The 19,430-nt window shown below is 43.4% G+C and overlaps 1 protein-coding gene across 21 annotated transcripts in view; it reads left to right on the plus strand.

Annotated features, from left to right (window-relative positions):
- The window catches only part of LOC144682414 (uncharacterized), a 96,029-nt gene that overhangs the window by 8,950 nt on the left and 67,649 nt on the right, over positions 1–19,430 (plus strand). For all 21 annotated transcript variants that reach the window (XR_013577051.1, XR_013577044.1, XR_013577048.1 and 18 more), the window contains one exon: positions 11,271–11,357. Coding sequence is in view for 2 of the 21 variants with exons in the window: in XM_078544827.1 (XP_078400953.1) it covers positions 11,271–11,357 (87 nt within the window). In the remaining 19 variants the exon portion in view is untranslated. The remainder of the gene's footprint in view (positions 1–11,270; positions 11,358–19,430) is intronic.

Genomic DNA, 19,430 nt, shown 5'->3' on the forward strand with positions numbered 1-19,430 from the left:
CCCATTAAACCAGCTTATATTTCACCTCTCTTCCATTTTTACTTAGTTCTGTTGAAGAGTCATACGGACTCAAAACATTAACTGTGTTCCCCTCCGCAGATGCTGCCAGACCTGCTGAGTTTTTCCAGGTATTTTTATTTTTATTTTTGTATCAAAAATAATGACACTTGTGTATGATTGTATGCAATAAAATCATCGTTTTGGAATACATCTTAAGATATTACTGAGTTTGTGCGTAATAAACTATAGGGACTTGTATCTTGCAATAAAGAGAACAGTTGAATATATCAATTACTATCCCATTTAAGGAAACTCTAATGTATTTTGAAGGACCCATGGTTCTGAGATAAATTCATTTTTTCTCATAAACATACTTGGGAAAGCAAAACAAACAAATGCAATAGTGAACACCCCTAATCAGCTCTTGTAGCCTGTTTTAGCCTGATCTCAAAGATATTGCTGCAAACATAGTTAAGCAGGATATGTGGTTGGGAGGCCTATTATTAGCACATCCAGATCCATGGATACAAGTCCAACTGCAGACACTTGGGAAGTTTAGCGCTCATCTTAAACAATGTTAAACCAGCCTTTAAAGATAACAAGGTGAAATTGTTCTTCCCAAGTTAATGAGAAAGAAAATTGGGCGTGGTGTTAAACGGGCTGCTGCCTTGCTGTGAGCTTGTTCCATAGTGCCCACTGTGAATGTCATCCCTAATGGATTTACAATTTAAAAAGCCTGAATGACTTTAAGAAATAGAACAAAAAATTGATGTTGTGTGGGTGGGGCAGATCCATCAGTGGGGTGTGAATCAGAGGGAGTCGTGGGCTAGGCTAGCTGCATGGTTAGTCAGAATCTTATACCAGCTGTATGCACTATATTCAGCTGTTTGCAGAGATAATGTGAAGAATGTGAGACATTTCCAGATCTGGGGCCCAATTTTATCAAAGCTACATTAAAGCTTTGTTAAAAACAAAAAGATAAAAGCAAAAAAACTGCGGATGCTGGAAATCGAAAACAAAAACAAAAATACCTGGAAAAACTCAGCAGGTCTGGCAGCATCCGTGGAAAGGAGCACAGTTAACGTTTGGAGTCCTCATGACTCTTCAACAGAACTAAGGAAAAATAGAAAAGGGGTGAAATATAACAAGGCAAAAGAGAGATACGAAAATCCTGATGGAGAGAAGAGCAAAACTTCTTCAAGGTAGGCATTCCTTGAAGAGAGTGGCAGTCAATTAAACACTAAGATAAAAGCAAAAGACTGTGGATGCTGGAAATCAAAAACAAAAATACCTGAAAAAACTCAGCAGGTGTGGCAGCATCTTTCCTCCGTCTGGCTGAACATGTTCTCACACTGAACAATTTCTCCTTAAAATCCTCTCACTTCCTCCAAATAAAAGGTGTGGCTATGGGTACCCGCATGGGCCCCAGCTATGCCTGTATCTTTATGGGGTATGTGGAACATTCCTTGTTCCAGTCCTACTCCGGCCCCCTCCCACAACTCTTTCTCCAGTACATCGATGATTACTTCGGTGCTGCTTCTTGCTCTCGTCTGGACCTGGAACATTTTTATTAATTTTGCTTCCAATTTCCACCCCTCCATCATTTTCACATGGTCTATCTCTGACACTTCCCTTCCCTTCCTTGACCTCTCTGTCTCAATTTCTGGTGATAGACTGTCCACCAATATCCATTACAAGCCTACCGACTCCCATAGCTACCTCGCCTACAGCTCCTCACACCCCGCTTCCTGTAAGGACTCCATCCCATTCTCTCAGTTCCTTCACCTCCGTCGCATCTGTTCTGATGATGCCACTTTCAAAAACAGTTCCTCTGACATGTCTTCCTTCTTCCTTAAACGAGGTTTTCCACCCACAGTGGTTGACAGGGCCCTCAACCGTGTCCGGCCCATCTCCCGCGCATCCACCCTCACACCTTCTTCTCCCTCCCAGAAACATGATAGGGTCCCTCTTGTCCTCACTTATCACCCCACCAACCTCCGCATTCAAAGGATCATCCTCCGCCATTTCCGCCAACTCCAGCATGATGCCACCACCAAACACATCTTCCCTTCACCCCCCCCGGCGGCATTCCGTAGGGATTGTTCCCTCCGTGACACCCAGGTCCACTCCTCCATCACCCCCTACACCTCAACCCCTTCCCACGGCACCTTCCCATGCAACCGCAGAAGATGCAACACCTACCCTTTTACTTCCTCTCTCCTCACCGTCCAAGGGCCCAAACACTCATTTCAAGTGAAGCAGCATTTCACTTGTACTTTCCTCAACTTAGTCTACTGCATTCGTTGCTCCCAATGCAGTTTCCTCTACATTGGAGAGACCAAACGCAGACTGGGTGACTGCTTTGCAGAACATCTTCGTTCTGTCCGCAAGCATTACCCAGCCCTCCCTGTCGCTTGCCATTTCAACACTCCACCCTGCTCTCATGCCCACATGTCTGTCCTTGGCCAGCTGCAATGTTCCAGTGAAGCTCAACGCAAACTGGAGGAACAGCACCTCATCTTCCGATTAGGTACTTTACAGCCTTCTGAATATTGAGTTCAACAATTTTAGATCATGAACTCTCTCCTCTATCCCCACCCACTTTCTGATTTTTTCCCCCTTCCTTTTTGTTTTTTCCAATAATTTATATAGATTTTTCTTTTCCCACCTATTTCCATTATTTTTAAATGTATTTCCATTCATTGTTTTATCTCTACCTTTTAGCCTTTTTCGATTCTTTCACCCCACCCCACCCCCACTAGGGCTATCTGTACCTTGCTTGTCCTGCTTTCTACCCTTAATTAGCACATTCCTTAAATAATATCACCACCTTCAACACCTCTTTGTCCTTTTGTCTGTGACATCACTTGGTTATCTCCACCTATCACTGGCCCTCTATCGAGCTCTCTTATCCCAACCCCCCCCCCCCCCCCCCCCCCCCCCCCCCGCCTTAACCAGCTTATATTTCACCCCTTTTCTATTTTTCCTTAGTTCTGTTGAAGAGTCATGCGGACTCGAAACATTAACTGTGCTCCCTTCCACAGATGCTGCCAGACCTGCTGAGTTTTTCCAGGTATTTTTGTTTTTGTTAAAGCTTTGTTAGTTTTGTTAACAATTTGGAGAATGCGCACCATTTAAGAACATAAGAAATAGGAACAGGAATAGACCATTCGGCCCCTCAAGCCTGTTCTGCCATTCAATAAGATCATGGCTGATCTTCCTGAGATTCAAACTCCACATTCCGATCCACCCCTGAAAACCTTTGATTCCCTTGGCTAACAAAGAATTTATCTACATCTGCCTTAAAAATATTCAATGACACCACCTCACTGCCTTCTGAGGCAGAGAGTTCCAAAGTTGCAGAACATTCTGATAGAAAAAAATTCTCCTCATCTCTGTCCTAAATTTTAGGACACTCCCTCATTTTAAAACAGTGCCCCCTAGTTCTGGACTCACCCATAAGGGGAAACATCCTTTCCATATCCACCTTGTGAAAGCTGTTCAGGATCTTGTATACTTCAATCAAATCACCCCTCACTCTTCTAAACTGCAGTGGAACAAGCCCAGTCTGCCCAACCTTTCCTCATAAGGCAACCCACTCATTCAAGGTATCAACCTAGTAAACTTCCTCTGAACCGCCTCCAATGCATTTACATCCTTCCTTAAATAAGGAGATCAAAACTGCACATAGTATTTGAGGTGCAGTCTCACCAATGCCTTGTATAACTGAAGCATAACATCCTAACTTTTTATGTTCGATCCCTCTCATAATAAAGGATAGCATTCCATTAACCTTATTAATATTTTTGTACTTGCATACTAACTTTTTGTGACTCATGTACTAGAGCACCTAGATCCCTCTGCACCTCAGAATTATGCAGCCATTCTCCATTTAAGTAATGCTCTGCTTTTTTGTTCTTCCTGCCAAAGTGAACAACTTCACATTTTCCCACATTAAACTCCATTTGCCAGATCTTTGCCCACTCACTCAACCTATCTATATCCGTCAGCAACCTCCTCATGTCCTCTTCACAACATACTTTCCTACGTATCTTTGTGTCATCTGCAAATTTATTCAGGTGTTTACATTTAGATGTTCAATCCTAAAAATAAAACTGACTCAAACATTCCACTTCCCTAATTTTAAAATTGCCCAATTCAAATTATCTGATAATTCAATTTTTAGTACAATATTCCCCAAATTGTTGCATTAATCATCTTGCTTAATTAAAATGATTGGACGATGCAAATTTATTGGTGTAAACAATGACTTGGAATTATCAGAAGTAGACCATATCTCACAAATATTACAAGCATGATTATGTTGCTTAGAATGTATACTGTGCAGAATAACAATAACTTTTATTCTAAATATATAATTCAAGGATAGACACTCCTTTTGGTGCATAGTTCATTTTGGAAGAACACCAAGCGGGAGGTCCTGTTGGTCCTTTTTGCATGGTTGTTCACAAGCAAAATTGGGCTTTAAATTTCCAGTCAGTGTGATCTCCAAGAAGCTGTGCGTGGTGGTATCTCAGATCGCTGTCATGAATTTTAAAGCACTGCATCATGGGCTACAGCAAACGTTCCAATGGCTGCATTCTCAACTGCCCACAAGTGGGAGAGGATTGAAGCTACGTTGTTCCTAGAAAGTGGCAAACTCTTACTCACCACACTCAGATTCATACAGCCTCAATTTTTACTGGTCGGCATGTTTGGGATGGGCGGGAGGGAATGTACTGCGGAAGGTCAGTGTTGGCTCAGGCCAATTTAATACCCAGACTTCACTTAAATATTGCAGCAGTACTGACGTCAGGGCTGGTGGGCAGGAATGGGAAATCGGATCAGGATACAGAGATCAAAGAACTGCTCTTTGGCATAACCCACGCCCTGGACAAGGGCTTAGACAGCTGATGCCATTGTGCAGAGGGAGACGTAAGGACTGGGAAGGGGGAAAGGATTTTTTGGTGGGCTTGAGGGGTGTAGCCCACTCCTCCTGACCCCCAAGAAGTTTTGACATGAAGTAATTTCACCAAATGCACAATGGCATCTTCTGGCCAGTGGCGTGATTTCCACAACTTAAACTGTGTGGGCCTCCCACTGACTAGGTGTTAAAAGCATGGCGCAACCCGTGAAAGTCAGTAAAGACGAAATGGTGCCGAATGGGAAAGGAGTGATTTCAGGTCAATGAGGGGACTCAGCCTAATTGTAATCACTCCCATGCACCTCTCTCAATGGCTGAGGGCAATTAAAATCAATATCACTGATGCTGCCCTTGATGTCATGCTTGAGAGTGGCACATATGTTGACATTGAAAAAAGGCTTTAATCAGAAAATCTCTCATACATTCTGCTCTCAGGATGTCTGTTGATTAACCAGAGCCACATTAAGAATTTTTGGGGGTTCTGGACACCAAAGATTTTTGGGGCTCATCTGCATTCCATCGATAACTACTCCACAATGAAATCACAAATGAGCATAAAAATGCATGAAAAAATAGGCTTGTAGAACGTATTAATAATAAAGCAAATCCTATCACAAGAAACTACACTAATAAATATTTCACATATTGGCATGGGTACAACGGTGAGGGCAGAATATTTTAGGGCTTGGATTCTTTCGGCTTGTGTATTAATCTGCCTGGTGATTAACTCACATACATGACGGTCATTGTGAGTCAATCAGTTTCGACTTCTCCACTTACAGCAGAAAATGGTGCGTAACAGAAGGAAACAATTCTAAGCTGGAAGAGAGCCCAGAAATTTTAAAGCCTTAACTGCTTTGAAGTGACCACGCTTGATTTGATTGACTATAAGATCATCAACATAGTGGGGAAATGCAAAACTGGAGGCCCTATTCAAGCTCAGGGCCAATGCCATCCTGCTCTTAAATAAAAATAGAAAGAGCTGGAAAAACACAGCAGGTCTCTCCTGTGGAGAGAGAAACAGAGTTAACGTTTCAAGTCCAATATGACTCTTCTTCAGAACTGATGCTGCCAGGCCTATTGAGTTCTTCCAGCAACTTCTGTTTTTATTTCAGATCTCCAGCATCTGCAGTATTTTACTTTTATTCTGCTATCTTGCTCTCGTTATGTCATTTTCCCATAATCACTAACTCACTGACAGGGTACAGTCAAGCAAAAAACTAACTGTATATTGCAATGTAAGCATTGTGTCAAGGGGTCTCTTCTATGAGCATTTTGACATTTATCCTTTCTGTTTTGCTAGGCCTGAATAATAGCTTGCTAATACCGTCAGCACCCAGGACAAGGCAACGCCTCACAGGACTCTGTGAAGTTCTTCCCAAGTGTCACAAGCATTAGTATAGCTATCTAGAAAAACAAGGATGTTGATAGTGCACTTGAGAAGGTAGCACTGGGTGAGTTGCTTTCTTCAATGGTAGTGCCCAGAGATCAGGACTGTTTAGAGCTTCTTATAAAAGAAGATCACTATTTGTCTGCACAAGAAAGTGGAGCATGTCTACATCTCCTGTCAATCAGGCTTGGAGTGTGGAGGAGAGTACTAGCCACATCTCACTGTCATACAAGAAAACTTCTCTGGACTGTGGTTTACCTTGGATTTCATGACAGCAACAGGGCATTTGCAGCAGAGACCCCAGTGCCTGAACATTCAGACCATTGCTTTACAGTTGTTCAGTGACATCCTACAAGACACTCTATAGCCCACCGTCAATATGCTGGAGGATCAGATTGAGAGAATCTGAAGGCAGGGATTCACAGACCACCTTGTTACCCAGTGATCTGCCCTTCTGTGGTTCAGTGGACACACTGAGGGACTGCTCAACAGCAAAGATATTGTTGTAAAAAGATAGAACTTCTGAATCAAGTAATGCCACAGCTAGCCCTCATGTATAAGTGACAATAGGTCTACCTGATTGTAGACATGATCAGCTAACCATAGCTGTAGATGTGGTTGAAATAGTTGCAGGTTAACCTAAAAGCAATGTAAAAAGTAACATGTCTGCTTAACTTCTCAGAGGCTTCCTGCTGGAGTCTGCTAGCACACTCACTTCCTGTATTTAGATGGAGTTACTGACTAAAGGGACCAAAAAGATCAAAAGGAGATATTTGGGGATCTAGCAAGGACCCAGGCCAGGTGGGCCTTACATATGCTGGCCATGAGGCTGGCAGTTTTCCTTTCACCTGGAATACCAGCTGCCAGGCAGATCCTTGGCTTGACCTGGGGAAGATCCCATCCAGGGTCTTCCCACCCCAATGACATGCACTCAGATATAGAAGACCATGCCAGGATGGGGGGTGGTTCTGCCCCGGATAAGGGCCTCTTGGAAATTAGCAGTGGAGGTTAGGACTCAGATTTGCTGCGTCCCAGCCTAATTAATGGGGCCTTCTGCTGCTTCAATGGAGTGACCATGCCGAATAACTGGACTTTTGGGGAACAAACTGATAAATTTAATAAATGGAAAACTATAGATTGTGTGCTTGCAATCTCCTGGAAGCAATTTCCTGGTTTATAAGGGTCAATTACAAATTTATTGGGACATGTATTACACTGTGAATGTGACTAACACATGGAAGGGATTGACTTTTGGAATGGATCCAGATACAGCAATGTGCTGAATTGTATAACAATAATGAAAAACAATAACCCATGAAAGCAACACTTGTAGAACTGGAAATGGAAGTGAGACTTAGTGGCTCTCAGCATGCATTTAGTTTCCATGCTTTATCGCTTCAGATTCAAATGAATCACAGACAGGTACGAAGCAAAGCAGTTTATCGAATTTGTTTGGATGCTACGCCCAGTATTAATGGCAGATTGTCATTTACTACGCAGTGAAAAATTGCATAACAGGATATTGATCACACATTCTAAGAATTTGGGCTTGGTCGTGCTTCATTTACTTTCACCCCTTTTGTGTTTACCCCATCAAGCCTTGAATGAAAACGGAGATCCCAGCGTGACTTTTCAGCTGGTGCCTCTGATAGGGTGGATGTAGGGCGGTGTGTCCCTTAGTCTGTTTGTGACCACCAATGCACCGATTCCAAGCTGTGTTTCTGGGGTGAACTTATATGGCATTCTGTGGATGGGTTCGCAACATAATACAGCACCAATTTATGGACAGGAAACTACGGAGGCAGTAAACCTCAAAGGGAAGTTGCCTCTTGGGTCTAGAACAGAGTGGGCTCACAACAGTAAAAGATTGAAATGTCTATTGTAAGTGACCATGGATACAAAGCTACCTGGGGCTGCTTTTCCTCTACACTGTATACATGGGTTATTATTTCTGGAGTGTGATATAGAGCAGAAAAGGCAGGGACCGCTGACTCCCACTTTCCTTCCTGATTTTATTTCATACATACCTCTAGTTGTATATTGAACGGGGGCTTAAATATTTCACTTGAACCAGATGTTAGGACGTGAAGTTAATTTAAATGAGTGGCAAACAGCATAATTTTCAGCCCCGTAGATCCATTTCCTCCAGGCCAGATCTGCTGGTCACATGATATGTCTAGTTAGCAAGTTTTGTTTTTCATCTCTGCATTTTAAATGTACATTGTTGAAACAAACTGGTTAGAGGTTAGAAAATTAGGTGGTGAGGCCTATCACCATGTTCCTGCCTGGGTTTCGATTCCCCCCGACTCACCACATCCAATTGCAGGTGGGTAGGCAAGGCCTCTGCCTTCATAGAATCATACACTAGTTACAGCACTGAAGGAAGCCATTAGGCCCAATTTATCCGTGCCAGCTGTCTGAAAGAGCAACTCACCTAGTTCCACTCCCATGCCTTCCCCCCCAGCCTAACTCTACAAATCTTTCCTCTTAAGATGATTTATCCAGTTCTCTTTTGAACTGTATGCCAACCTCAGAGATCACAGGGTGAGAGGTAGTGGCAGTTCTTGCAATAGTGGCAGTCAGCACCTGAAATCACAGTTTGGAGGAAGACAGTCTGCCAATGGACTCCTCTCCCTCATGATAGGCCCCCAAAATGTAGCTTATTGGTTTCAGCTGAGGGCAAAACAGGCACCCTTTCTACTCGTGACTTTTCTGCCCCTCATAAAGCCCCTTTCCCTCCTCAGGTGCAGCAGTGCCTCAGTTTTCTTACATATCATCAGCAGGCTCCCTCTTGCTGATGGGGATCCTGGTGAGAATCTGTCCAACATAGCAAATGTGTTCCAACCCAGGAAAATGTGTCAGGTTTTGTGGCCGTTACGCTGCCAGCAAAGAGGCAGTCCAGGCCAAGGTTATCCATAAGGAATCCATAACGTGCGTGTGCTACTTCGAGGGAGAGGGTGGAAAAGTAGAACAAGATGTTGGTGTCAACTTGTGTATTGGAAGATCCCATGAACAGCATAGCCTGAATTTCATGCTCCCCCGCCAGCAGGCTTTTAGGCAGGGGGTGCGGGGGAGCGTGAAATTGAAGGAGCGGGATGCCCTCTGGACTCGTGTCCACCTTGACCTCACAGTGATTTTATGCTGGAATGGGCAAGGCCTCAGACGGGCCACCCGCACTTGCCCCAGTTGAGGCCCTCGGCCACTTAAGGACCATTTCCCGCCCAACTTCAATTTTTCGGATTTACCCAGTGTGGGGGAAGCCCGAAAATGCGTGGGCTTAGGCCTCGGGCAGGAATTGCAGGGGGCAGGGGGGCACCTCCAACAGAAGCCCCCTTCTGACATCAGGCACCCCTACCCACACTTTTAAGGTCCAGTGGTTGCTGGACCTCCCTTCACCCCCACCCCCTTCCCGGCCTCTCCCCAGACACCCTAATCGTCCACTTTCCACCCGCTCTACCCCCCCCACCAACTCCCCCACTGAGTCCCCACGCTGTCACCTTGCCACCCAGACCCAGAACTTAGGCTCGGGCACCTTCCTGAAGTTCATCTTCTGTCCACTGCAGTTCTTGTCACTTGCAGGAACTCATATGGCCGGCAGTTCTCTAAGATGGGACTTGCTCCTGAGTGAGGGGCAGAAGTCCCACCTGCAGTGAATGAACGCTCATTTGAGTGTGAAATGGCTACAGGGCAGTCAGAGTTGGCAGGGATGTATTGCCTGCAGACTTTTTTTTAATGATTTGTTCATGGGATGTGGGCATCGCTGGCTTGGCCAGCATTTATTGTCTTCATAATTAAAAAGCAAACGCCCTTGTTTAGAGGGCATTTAAAAGTCAACCATGTTGCTGTGGGTCTGGAATTACATGTAGGCCAGACCAGGTAAGGGCGGCAGATTTCCTTCCCTAAAGGGCATTTTCATGACAATCAGCAATGGTTTCATGGCTGACATCAGGCTTTCAATTTGAATCCCTCCATGGCAGATGGTGAAATTTGAATTCACCATCTGCCGTGGTGGGATTCAGACCTGGGTCCCCAGAGCGTTACTCTGGGCCTCTGGAATACTAGTCAGTGACAATACCACTATTCCACTGCCTCCGATGGTGGGAAGGGAATCCCCACCATCTGAGATATTCAAGCCCACTTTTTTTTGTACAATGTTGTTTGAGGGATAAATGTAGGCCAGGACACTATGAACATTCCTCTGGAATTTGCAAATTTTTACATCCACCTGAACAGGCAGACCTGACTTGAGCTTCCTCTCACTTCTTGGTTAAAAGGTTATCCCGAACCCCCTTCCCGCATCTTACCGAGTGCTGGAGACTTTTCTTTTGATCTCAGATGGTGACCTCCTGCTGTCCTACATTCCACATTCCACAATTGCAGCTCTCCAGTGGTTTCAGGTAGGCAACTGAAGAGCATCATGCAGGTGTGAACTGGGAGTTAAAATTGCCTGGATGAAAGTTTAATGTTTCATCTAAAAGAGAGCCCCCTGAAAATGTACCACTCCCTCAGTAGAGCTGTTTAAACTGATCTGGAAGGGTTTCTTTTTTTTATTCATTCACGGGATGTGGGCTTTGCAGCCTAGGGCAGCATTTATTGCCCATCCCTAGTTGCCCTTGAGAAGGTGGTGGTGAGCTGCCTTCTTGACCCGCTGCAGTCCATGTGGTGTAGGTACACCCACAGTGCTGTTAGGAAGGGAGTTCCAAGATTTTGACCCAGTGACAGTGAAAGAACAGAGATATATTTCCAAGCCAGGATGGACTGCAGCGGTTCAAGAAGGCAGCTCACCACCACCTTCTCAAGGACAGTTAAAAATGGGCAATAAATGCTGGCCCAGCCAGCGATGCCCAAATCCCACCAATGAATAAAAAAAAACTTACCTTCTATCTGTAGCTTTTCAAAGAAGCTTTGAGACATTTAAACTCTTTGCTTACCAGAATTTATTTTTATTACTCCTAGGACACTGCCCTGAGGAACTCCTGCAGTGATATCCTAGAACTGAGAGGATTGACCTCCAACAACCACAACCATCTTCCTTTGTACCAGGTATGATTCCAACCAACGGCGAGTTTTCCCCTTGATGCCATACTCGGTCAAATGCTGCCTTGGTGTCAAGGGCAGTCACTCTCACCTCACGCCTGGGGTTCAGCTCTTTGGTCCATGTTTTAACTAAGGCTGTAATAAGGTCAGGAGGTGAGTGACCCTAGTGGAATCCAAACTAAGCACCAGTGAGCAGAGTGCCGCTTGATAACACTGTTGATGGCCCCTTCCATCACTTCATGCCATAAAAAGGGGGTGTGGCTTGTCTTCCTCTGATCATCCAGTGCTACAAAAAAGCAGTTCCATTTCAGGTATGCTCCACATTTCTAGAGCAGCTGGGGTCAGGTGTCCCAGCCAGAAATGCAGAGTTCCAGTGTGGTGGAGAAAAGTATGAGCAGCCTGGCAATCTGAAGGTGATTGCCACTTCTTGGAAGAATCAGGCTCATGTATAACACATGATAAACCTATTCTTTCTAAACACACTCCAATTTTGTTACACATTGTGCACCTATTAAAGAGAAAAAATAGCAGGAGAAAATGAAAAGAAGAAAGTGCCTGGAACCAAAGTATAAACAGGAGAATAACAAAAGGATAATGTGAACTGCCCGTGTATTCCTAAAATAGCATGAAAGCCTGGCAGAGATGAAAATTCAGTGAAGAGACTTAAGAAAAGAACTTGCATTGATTTCACACCTTATTATGCCCTTAGGATGTTCCAAAAAGCACAGCCAATGACTTAATTTCCAAATGTGGTCAATGTTGTTAATTAAGTGTGTATGTAACCAATTTGTGTACAGCAAGATTTCACAGACAGCACACGAAATGGATGCCTGGCTAATTTTAGTTTGTAGGTGTTGGCTAAAGGAGGAGTTTCTAAAACCTAGAAATGATTTTTTTTGCGATTTTAGAGGTGCAAATGCTTTGTTCCTCTGCCTGCTGTTTTAACAGACCTGTTTAAAATAGTGAATGGAGGACTGCCATAGAAACGCACGAGGCGATTATATGTTAATATTGCAAGCAACTGATTTTTAAACTTAAAAGGTGAACAGACTGTAGACAGAGCAAAGCAAGCAAAATAATCAAATAAGAACGCCATGGTTTGCTTACATTTGGGAATCTCAACTGACAGTGGATCAAAGGCCAGAGAATGAAGGGAAGACATGGTGCTGAAATCAGCTGGCAGATAGACAGTGTCCCCATGTCAGGAAAGAGCAGTCACGGTAGGCAGTACAATCTGGAAACTGCTTTATGTACAGATAAGCAGAGATTCATCAACTTATCACCATGTAGAATTCTGAGCAGAACAGAACCTTGGCAATCCTGTAATTCTTATTTTTTGAGTATAGTAGATACAACTAGCTGTGTGCTCAAAGTTCAGATCTGATTTTTTATCTTCCAGTAAAAATTTAGAATAATAGTGTGAATTACATGCAGGTATAGTGAAAATTTCCAACAGTATCAATGTTGACTTCATGCTTATCTAAGATGCTATAATTTCCTGTGCAAGTACATGTAGAATGTTTGTGAGCGATTTTTGAAAGTTTAACCCTTCCACACACAAATAGGACACTATTCATTTTACTTTAGCAGAGATACATTCTTTGTTTTCATTCTTCGCACTGGGGCAGTTTTAACCCTGCTTCTCCAGCAGAAGCTAGGCCGACAGGCAGTTAGTATCAAATGGGACACTTATCTGCTGACAGCTCACTTCTTCCAGCAGCCTTCAACTTTAACCTGCTCTTCTGAGCAGCAACACCTCACTGAAACTGCCGAGGCCCCTTTCAGGTGTGCAGATTGGGCTTCGATTACATCATTGGAGTGGGACTGTTATTTTAACTGGTCACCTGAGCAGGGTAGCCATTGTAGCTTTCCTGCCAGGCGAATTTGTCAATAAGTAGAGCCAGGACTAGAGGCCCAAAAGGTAAGTTTTAAAATGATTTTAAAAACTTGCCTCATGGGCCCAGGAGAGCAGGAGTGCTCCCCTGGGCAACATGAGGAAAGTTTAAGCCTCACCTGCCCTGGGCTCCCTCCTTCCCATGATTTACCTCAGTGCTGGGAAGTGTTCATTCTAGTCTTCTGTCTGCTTCCTGCAGCCCACTATTCCACTTCGGCTGCTGTTTCCTGCCAGTTTCGGGCAGGCGACTGACCAGTGGAATGCAGATGAGGCCTGAGAGGTAATCTTGCCTGAGCCTCCGCTGCTGAAGTCAGGGATGGTTTGCACACGCCTTGGCCCTTGCTCACCCTGAATTAAAATCAAGGCGACTCCGTTGGTGCCTGGAACAACCATCTATATTGCTAATTTCATAATGAGCTGCAGCATACTTCTCACATCATAGGACATTCAATATTTTAATATGCAATGTCAGAATTTGTCATAAAGTCACAGTGAATCTATGATGCAAATCAGTTTCCTAGTAACAGGAATACAACACTTGGTCACTAGAAGAGCATTTCAACATTTCCTGTTGAAACAGTGATGCAACAGGGCAAAACGCATCAGGTGAGTGGCATCGTTGGTTATGAAAACTGCCTTTAATCTCTGGGAACTAGATTTGAATTGAGGCCAAACAAATAAGGGCTGATTTTAGCCATCAGCATTGGGAACTTGTGTCAATTTTAATGGTTAGAACATTATGAAGAACATGCCTCTGAATTTTTGGCCTGTGGCTCTTACAGTTGAGGCTTCACAACAGGATTACAATTTGAGCAAGATCACTCCAATAGCCGACTATTGATGATTGTAATTCTTCCATCTACTTCCAGCCTTGCAAATCTAGTTTGAAAAGGAGTGAACACATAATGCTTCTTCATCTGCTTCACATATGTCTCCAGTTTGAGGTTGGGTAAGGGCAATGGTAGTTGGGAAATATTTTGGAATTTTGATTTAATTGGAAAATTCATTTCCTGGATTCAGAAAAGAAGCACAGTAGAAGTGGTATAACCAGGCAAACAACTTCTAATTCTTTTAGAGGAAGGAATGTTCTGAATTACTAGAAAGGTGTGATGTGAGGTGATACTAGGAAGGATTCAGCTCTGCAATCCCAGCTGATTTCAGATGGAAATCATGGGGGAGGGTAATGGAAAGCTCAGGCAGTGATTCCCATCCCCGCGTGTCAGCTGTGGCTCAGTTCATAGCACCCTCGCCTTTGAATCAGAGGGTTGTGGGTTCATGTCCCACTCCCGGAAACCAAGAACTGTGATTGTACTCGAAAGAGTTGCAATCTGTGACTGTTGATAACTTGAAAGTGATTCCCATCCCCGCCCTGATAGAGATTTTCACACTCCTCACCACCCAGGACCATCATTGGGCACTTGTTCCACCTGCACCCCCCACCTCCCATCCCCTAACACAAGAAAATGGCAGGTCTCTGAGGCCCCTTTAAAAATGCGTGGGCTTGTAGAGCAGTACCTTCATGATAAACAGAGCAGATCTCCCATGAAGTTGCTCATTCTTGATTAAGACAATATGCTGGTTACTTTATCCTAATACTCAATTTTATCTCTTAATTTTTTTGAAGTGCAGATCAGACAGCATGACAATATACAAAACAGACTAAGCTGGGTGTATGTATCCATGTTAAGGAGTACAGGGCAGTTCTTGTGTTTTTCTTTCAGCATTGATGGGTTTTTGGGTTCAGAGGGAAGGAGGAAGGATTTGTGGAGTGAGGTAGCATTGAGATGGGAATTCTGCAGTTCCTTGGCACTGGAGAAGGACCCCTATGGTGAGAGATGATTTGTAAGAAATTTCAGAAAATCTTGCTTTTGGTGTCCAGGATTTTTGGAGATTTCTTGACATTCCTAGTTTTCCCAGAAATTATTTCTCTTAATCTTTGGAATCTTGATCCTAAATTTTGAAACTTTTAACAGGATGTCCACCTTTTCTTAACTGCTGTGTTAAAAATTCTTGGTGTGAAAAGCAGAAAGAATATATTTCCATATTCTCCTCTCAGAAACAGCACTGACCCTCTTTATAAGGGACATCAGCAGGAAGAATTTTAACAAGAAATTAGTGCGGACCGACATCCACCATTGCATGTAGCATGCGACGTTCTGACTCGCCTTGTAGGCATGGACCTGAGTCCTGTTCACAACCTATTAAACCCATTAATGACCTCTGTGAAAGAAATTTGGCATTTCTGACTTTCAACTTTTACTTTCAGTCCTATTAATAGGCTCAAAATAGGCAGAGACCGCCATGCCAGAGTGGGGCTCCTGAGCCACACCAGATGATGCTTAACACAGAGTTGACCACCACAGTGCAAACCGTTGTCTTATGTGACGGAACCTCCTAATTGGCCCAATTGTCATCCAGTTTGCACTTCCAATGAAGGGTGTCTGTCTGAAATGTTAACCTGCCTTTTCTGTTTTCTGTGCACTTGCAACTTATTTTTACATTTAATTTCTGATTTCCAACATTCACAGTTTGCTCTTTTTATTTGCGCTGTTTAGTTCATTGCACTTTTTCCAGGAATGCCAACCTTGAAGAAGTCCTGTTCCTTTCTTTATTATGATTTCCATTTGACTCTTTCCCCCTCTCCGTCACTGTGACTTCTAAAACAAAAGCTGAAAATGCTTGGAACATTCAATAAGTCAATTCGGTTAAGGGGAGAAAGATGGGTTAATATTTCAGACATAGATCCATGTTCAGAACCTTTCCACTTTCCTCCTTTCGATTGCAAAATGTCTGTTGACGTTTATACTTTTTTCCCAGTTCTGACTCATTTAATGTGAATGGTGATGGTAAGGTGAATGAATTTTCAAGATTTCGTAAGATAAGGAAATTCTTGTGGGAATTAAAACATAGAACTGAGTTTCCAGCATAGGTCTTTATAAGCTATAGTGTTAAGTTAATTGTGTTTACTTTGTTTAATTCTTTTTGATATACAATAAAGTTTGTTTTTGTTTAAAAACATGATATTGTGTGGCATGGTTCTGTCAGTTAATACTGGGTGTTCAGAATTCTTCTCTAAACATTAATGGTCCCGAACAGAATCATAACATGGGGCAAAGCCATAATCCTCAGAGAAGCTGAAAGGAGTCTAACTGTAGATGATGTTTAGTAAAAACAGAAAATGCTGGAAAAACTCAGCAGGTCTGACAGCATCTATGAAGAGAGAAACAGAGTTAATGTTTTTAATCCATATGACTCTTCTTCAGAGCTCTGTCAAATCTCTATCGGAACTCTGAAGGAGAGTCATACAGACTTGAAACGTTAACTCTGTTTCTCTCTTCACAGATGCTGTCAGACCTGCTGAGTTTTTCCAGCATTTTCTGTTTTATTTCATATTTCCAGCATCTGCTGTACTTTGCTTTTATTATAGATGATGTTTGTTCCCTTCCTGCTTTCTATAAAGATGCCAAGTTTCTCTATCTCCATTTTAATTGTCTGTGATAATTCCACTTTCTACAACAGACCCTGTTAGGTATACTTCTCCTTCAACTGGAATGACAGAGCCTTTAATTGGGTTTTCACTCTTTCTCATCCCTTGTCTCATTCCTTGTCCTTGACTCACAACACCAAAGACCTCACTGTCTTCACATTCCACCTACTGTTATATTATTTGCTCCTTTAGTACGTGACTGATATGGAGTGCAGGAATACAAGCAATATTAAAATAAATACATGGACCAGAAATTTAGCTTTGGCATGCGGGTGCATGTCCGGCACGCCGGAACTTAAAATGGCGCGTGATGACGTCGGGGGTGCGTCCCGACGTCATTGCGAACTTGCGCGATATTTCGTTCACACTGGAGTCAGCTGCGTGCCTACCGATAATTGAAAGGCCTATTAAGGTCATTAACAAGGTAATTAAGTTGAATTTTATGTTGCCTGTCCAATCTTACGGTTGGCGGGCAGGCGAAAAAGCCAAGCGGTCTTTTACATTTTTTAGGAAACCTCATCCACGAGCTGGATGAGGTTTCCTAAAGCTAATACAAATTAAATAAATGCTTTCTTTTGCCATTAAAAACATGTTCCATCTCATGTGACACAGTCACATGAGGGGACATTTCATTAAATTTTTAATGTCATTGTTAATTTTTTAAAAAGCGCTTCAATCTCCCTGAGACAGCTCCGTGCCTCAGGGAGACTGAAGCGCTCTTTCGCGCGCATGTGCGAACTGCGCGCTAGACCCAACTCTCCCTCCTCCACCCCGCCCACACAGGCAGTGCTCAGCGCTACTGCTCGCGATCCACACAGAGCCTGCCCACGTGAAATCGTGATGCGGATCCGATCGCGGGCGATGGTTGGCTGCCCGACTGCTCCCGTCGAGCCCGCTGTAAAATTCTGGCCATAGGTTCTTTATTGTAACTTGAACTGGAACATATATACACACACCACTTAGAAAGATGATGACTGGGCAGGGTAATTCTCACCTGCTTCCCATGTTTGTACAACTCTTACTCTGTCGGTCTACATGCACAACTCCCAGGTCATGTGAGATGTGACATCACTTCCCTCAGTGACTCTCAACCTACAGTCTCTTAAAGCGATCCCACAATATGCGACTTTTCCAAAGATAAAAACCTATCTCAGTGTTCAGAATGTCTATGTATTATATGCAATGATGTGGTTCAGAGTAATTATGCAGGAATGAAACAAAATGTAATTTACAAGTACACAAAACTAAGAATCTTGAAAATGTAGAGGACATCAACTTCTGCGACCGTAATAGTAAACCTCTGCTCAGAACCACAATCATCTTCACAACTCTTCTCACTCAGTGACAACTCAGAACTTTTGTCAACCTGTTCTTCATCTGTACACATGGCATCCATGGCCACGCCGTCAAACCTCGTCTTTGACCTTGCCCATGATGTGACAGGAGTGTCAGATGCAACAACAGCATATCACTGACTGAGTTGGTTTTGGTTTTGTCCGAGAACTGCACCATTTGGTGTCTTGACCTTGTACGATCAGAGCTGGTCATGCACCGTAGCAACCTCTGCAGGATGTCAGGTTCCTGATTAATGATTGAGAAATCTGACCTTCTTTCCTACTCGCAATTGAGCCAATTCTGGTCCTGCATGCCTGCCATACATCACCTTCATCTTCCCTTTTTGGAAAGAAGTACATCTCATACTGTTAAAAACTAAGAAAGATGATGACTGGCCAAGGTAGTTCTTATCTGCTTCCCAAACATCAACTCTGCAGGCAACAGTACACCCAAGCTTACACTTTCAAATTAACAATTTGATGGTATGAACCATGTGTTCAACCATACCATTAGACTTTCGATAATGTGGCAATGATTTCATGTGACAAACTCCCCACCTAGCACACATGTTTTGAAATGGTCTGCCAGTATATTGTAGCCTGTCATCAGAGTTAATTTCTTCTGACGTGCCAAATAAGCTGAAAAATGCATTCATCATATGTCCAACTATCGCACATGAGGTATCGTGTAGCTGCCTGATGGTGCAAAATTTTGTGAAATAATCTGTAACAAGGAGAAAACGATTATCCTGAACATGCAATAAGTCTGTGCCAATCATTGCCGATGGATGTGGAGGGGTTTCATGTGGAATCAAGGGTTCCTTCTGTTGATTTGGCTGATAACTTTGACATGCTTCACAGGGTTTCACCACTTTCTCAACATGACTGTTGATTCCTGGCCAGTAAACCATCTGTCTGACAGAACTTGCTGTACATTCAATCCCTAAATGCCCTTGATGTAATTGGGTTAGAGATTTGCGTATCAGAACTTGTTTCTCTTTAAAAATCGCCCCTTGGGATATACCAGACTCATTTCAACACGGCCAGAAACAGTGCAGACATTCGGTTACTCCTGTATGGTGTCATGCCATCCTTCCACAATCACCTCCACAACAAAGATAGGGTAGAGTCACGTGCCATCTCATCTCTTAATTGCTTATATTTGTGGGGTCCGAAACTCATGATTTTCAAGACATCTTTAATCTCAATATCCATACTGTGGACATACAAATCTAGCGAGACATCGGCATTTTATTTGGGTTAGGCAGTCTGCTCAGGATGTTTGATATGATCATCCTGCTGCTCGGTTTATAACAGACTTCACAGTCGTACTCCTGAACCTTCACCAAAAGCCTCTGTAACTG

This window comes from Cetorhinus maximus, chromosome 1 (assembly GCF_964194155.1).
Source record: "Cetorhinus maximus chromosome 1, sCetMax3.hap1.1, whole genome shotgun sequence".
NCBI classification, from domain to species: Eukaryota; Metazoa; Chordata; class Chondrichthyes; order Lamniformes; family Cetorhinidae; genus Cetorhinus; species Cetorhinus maximus.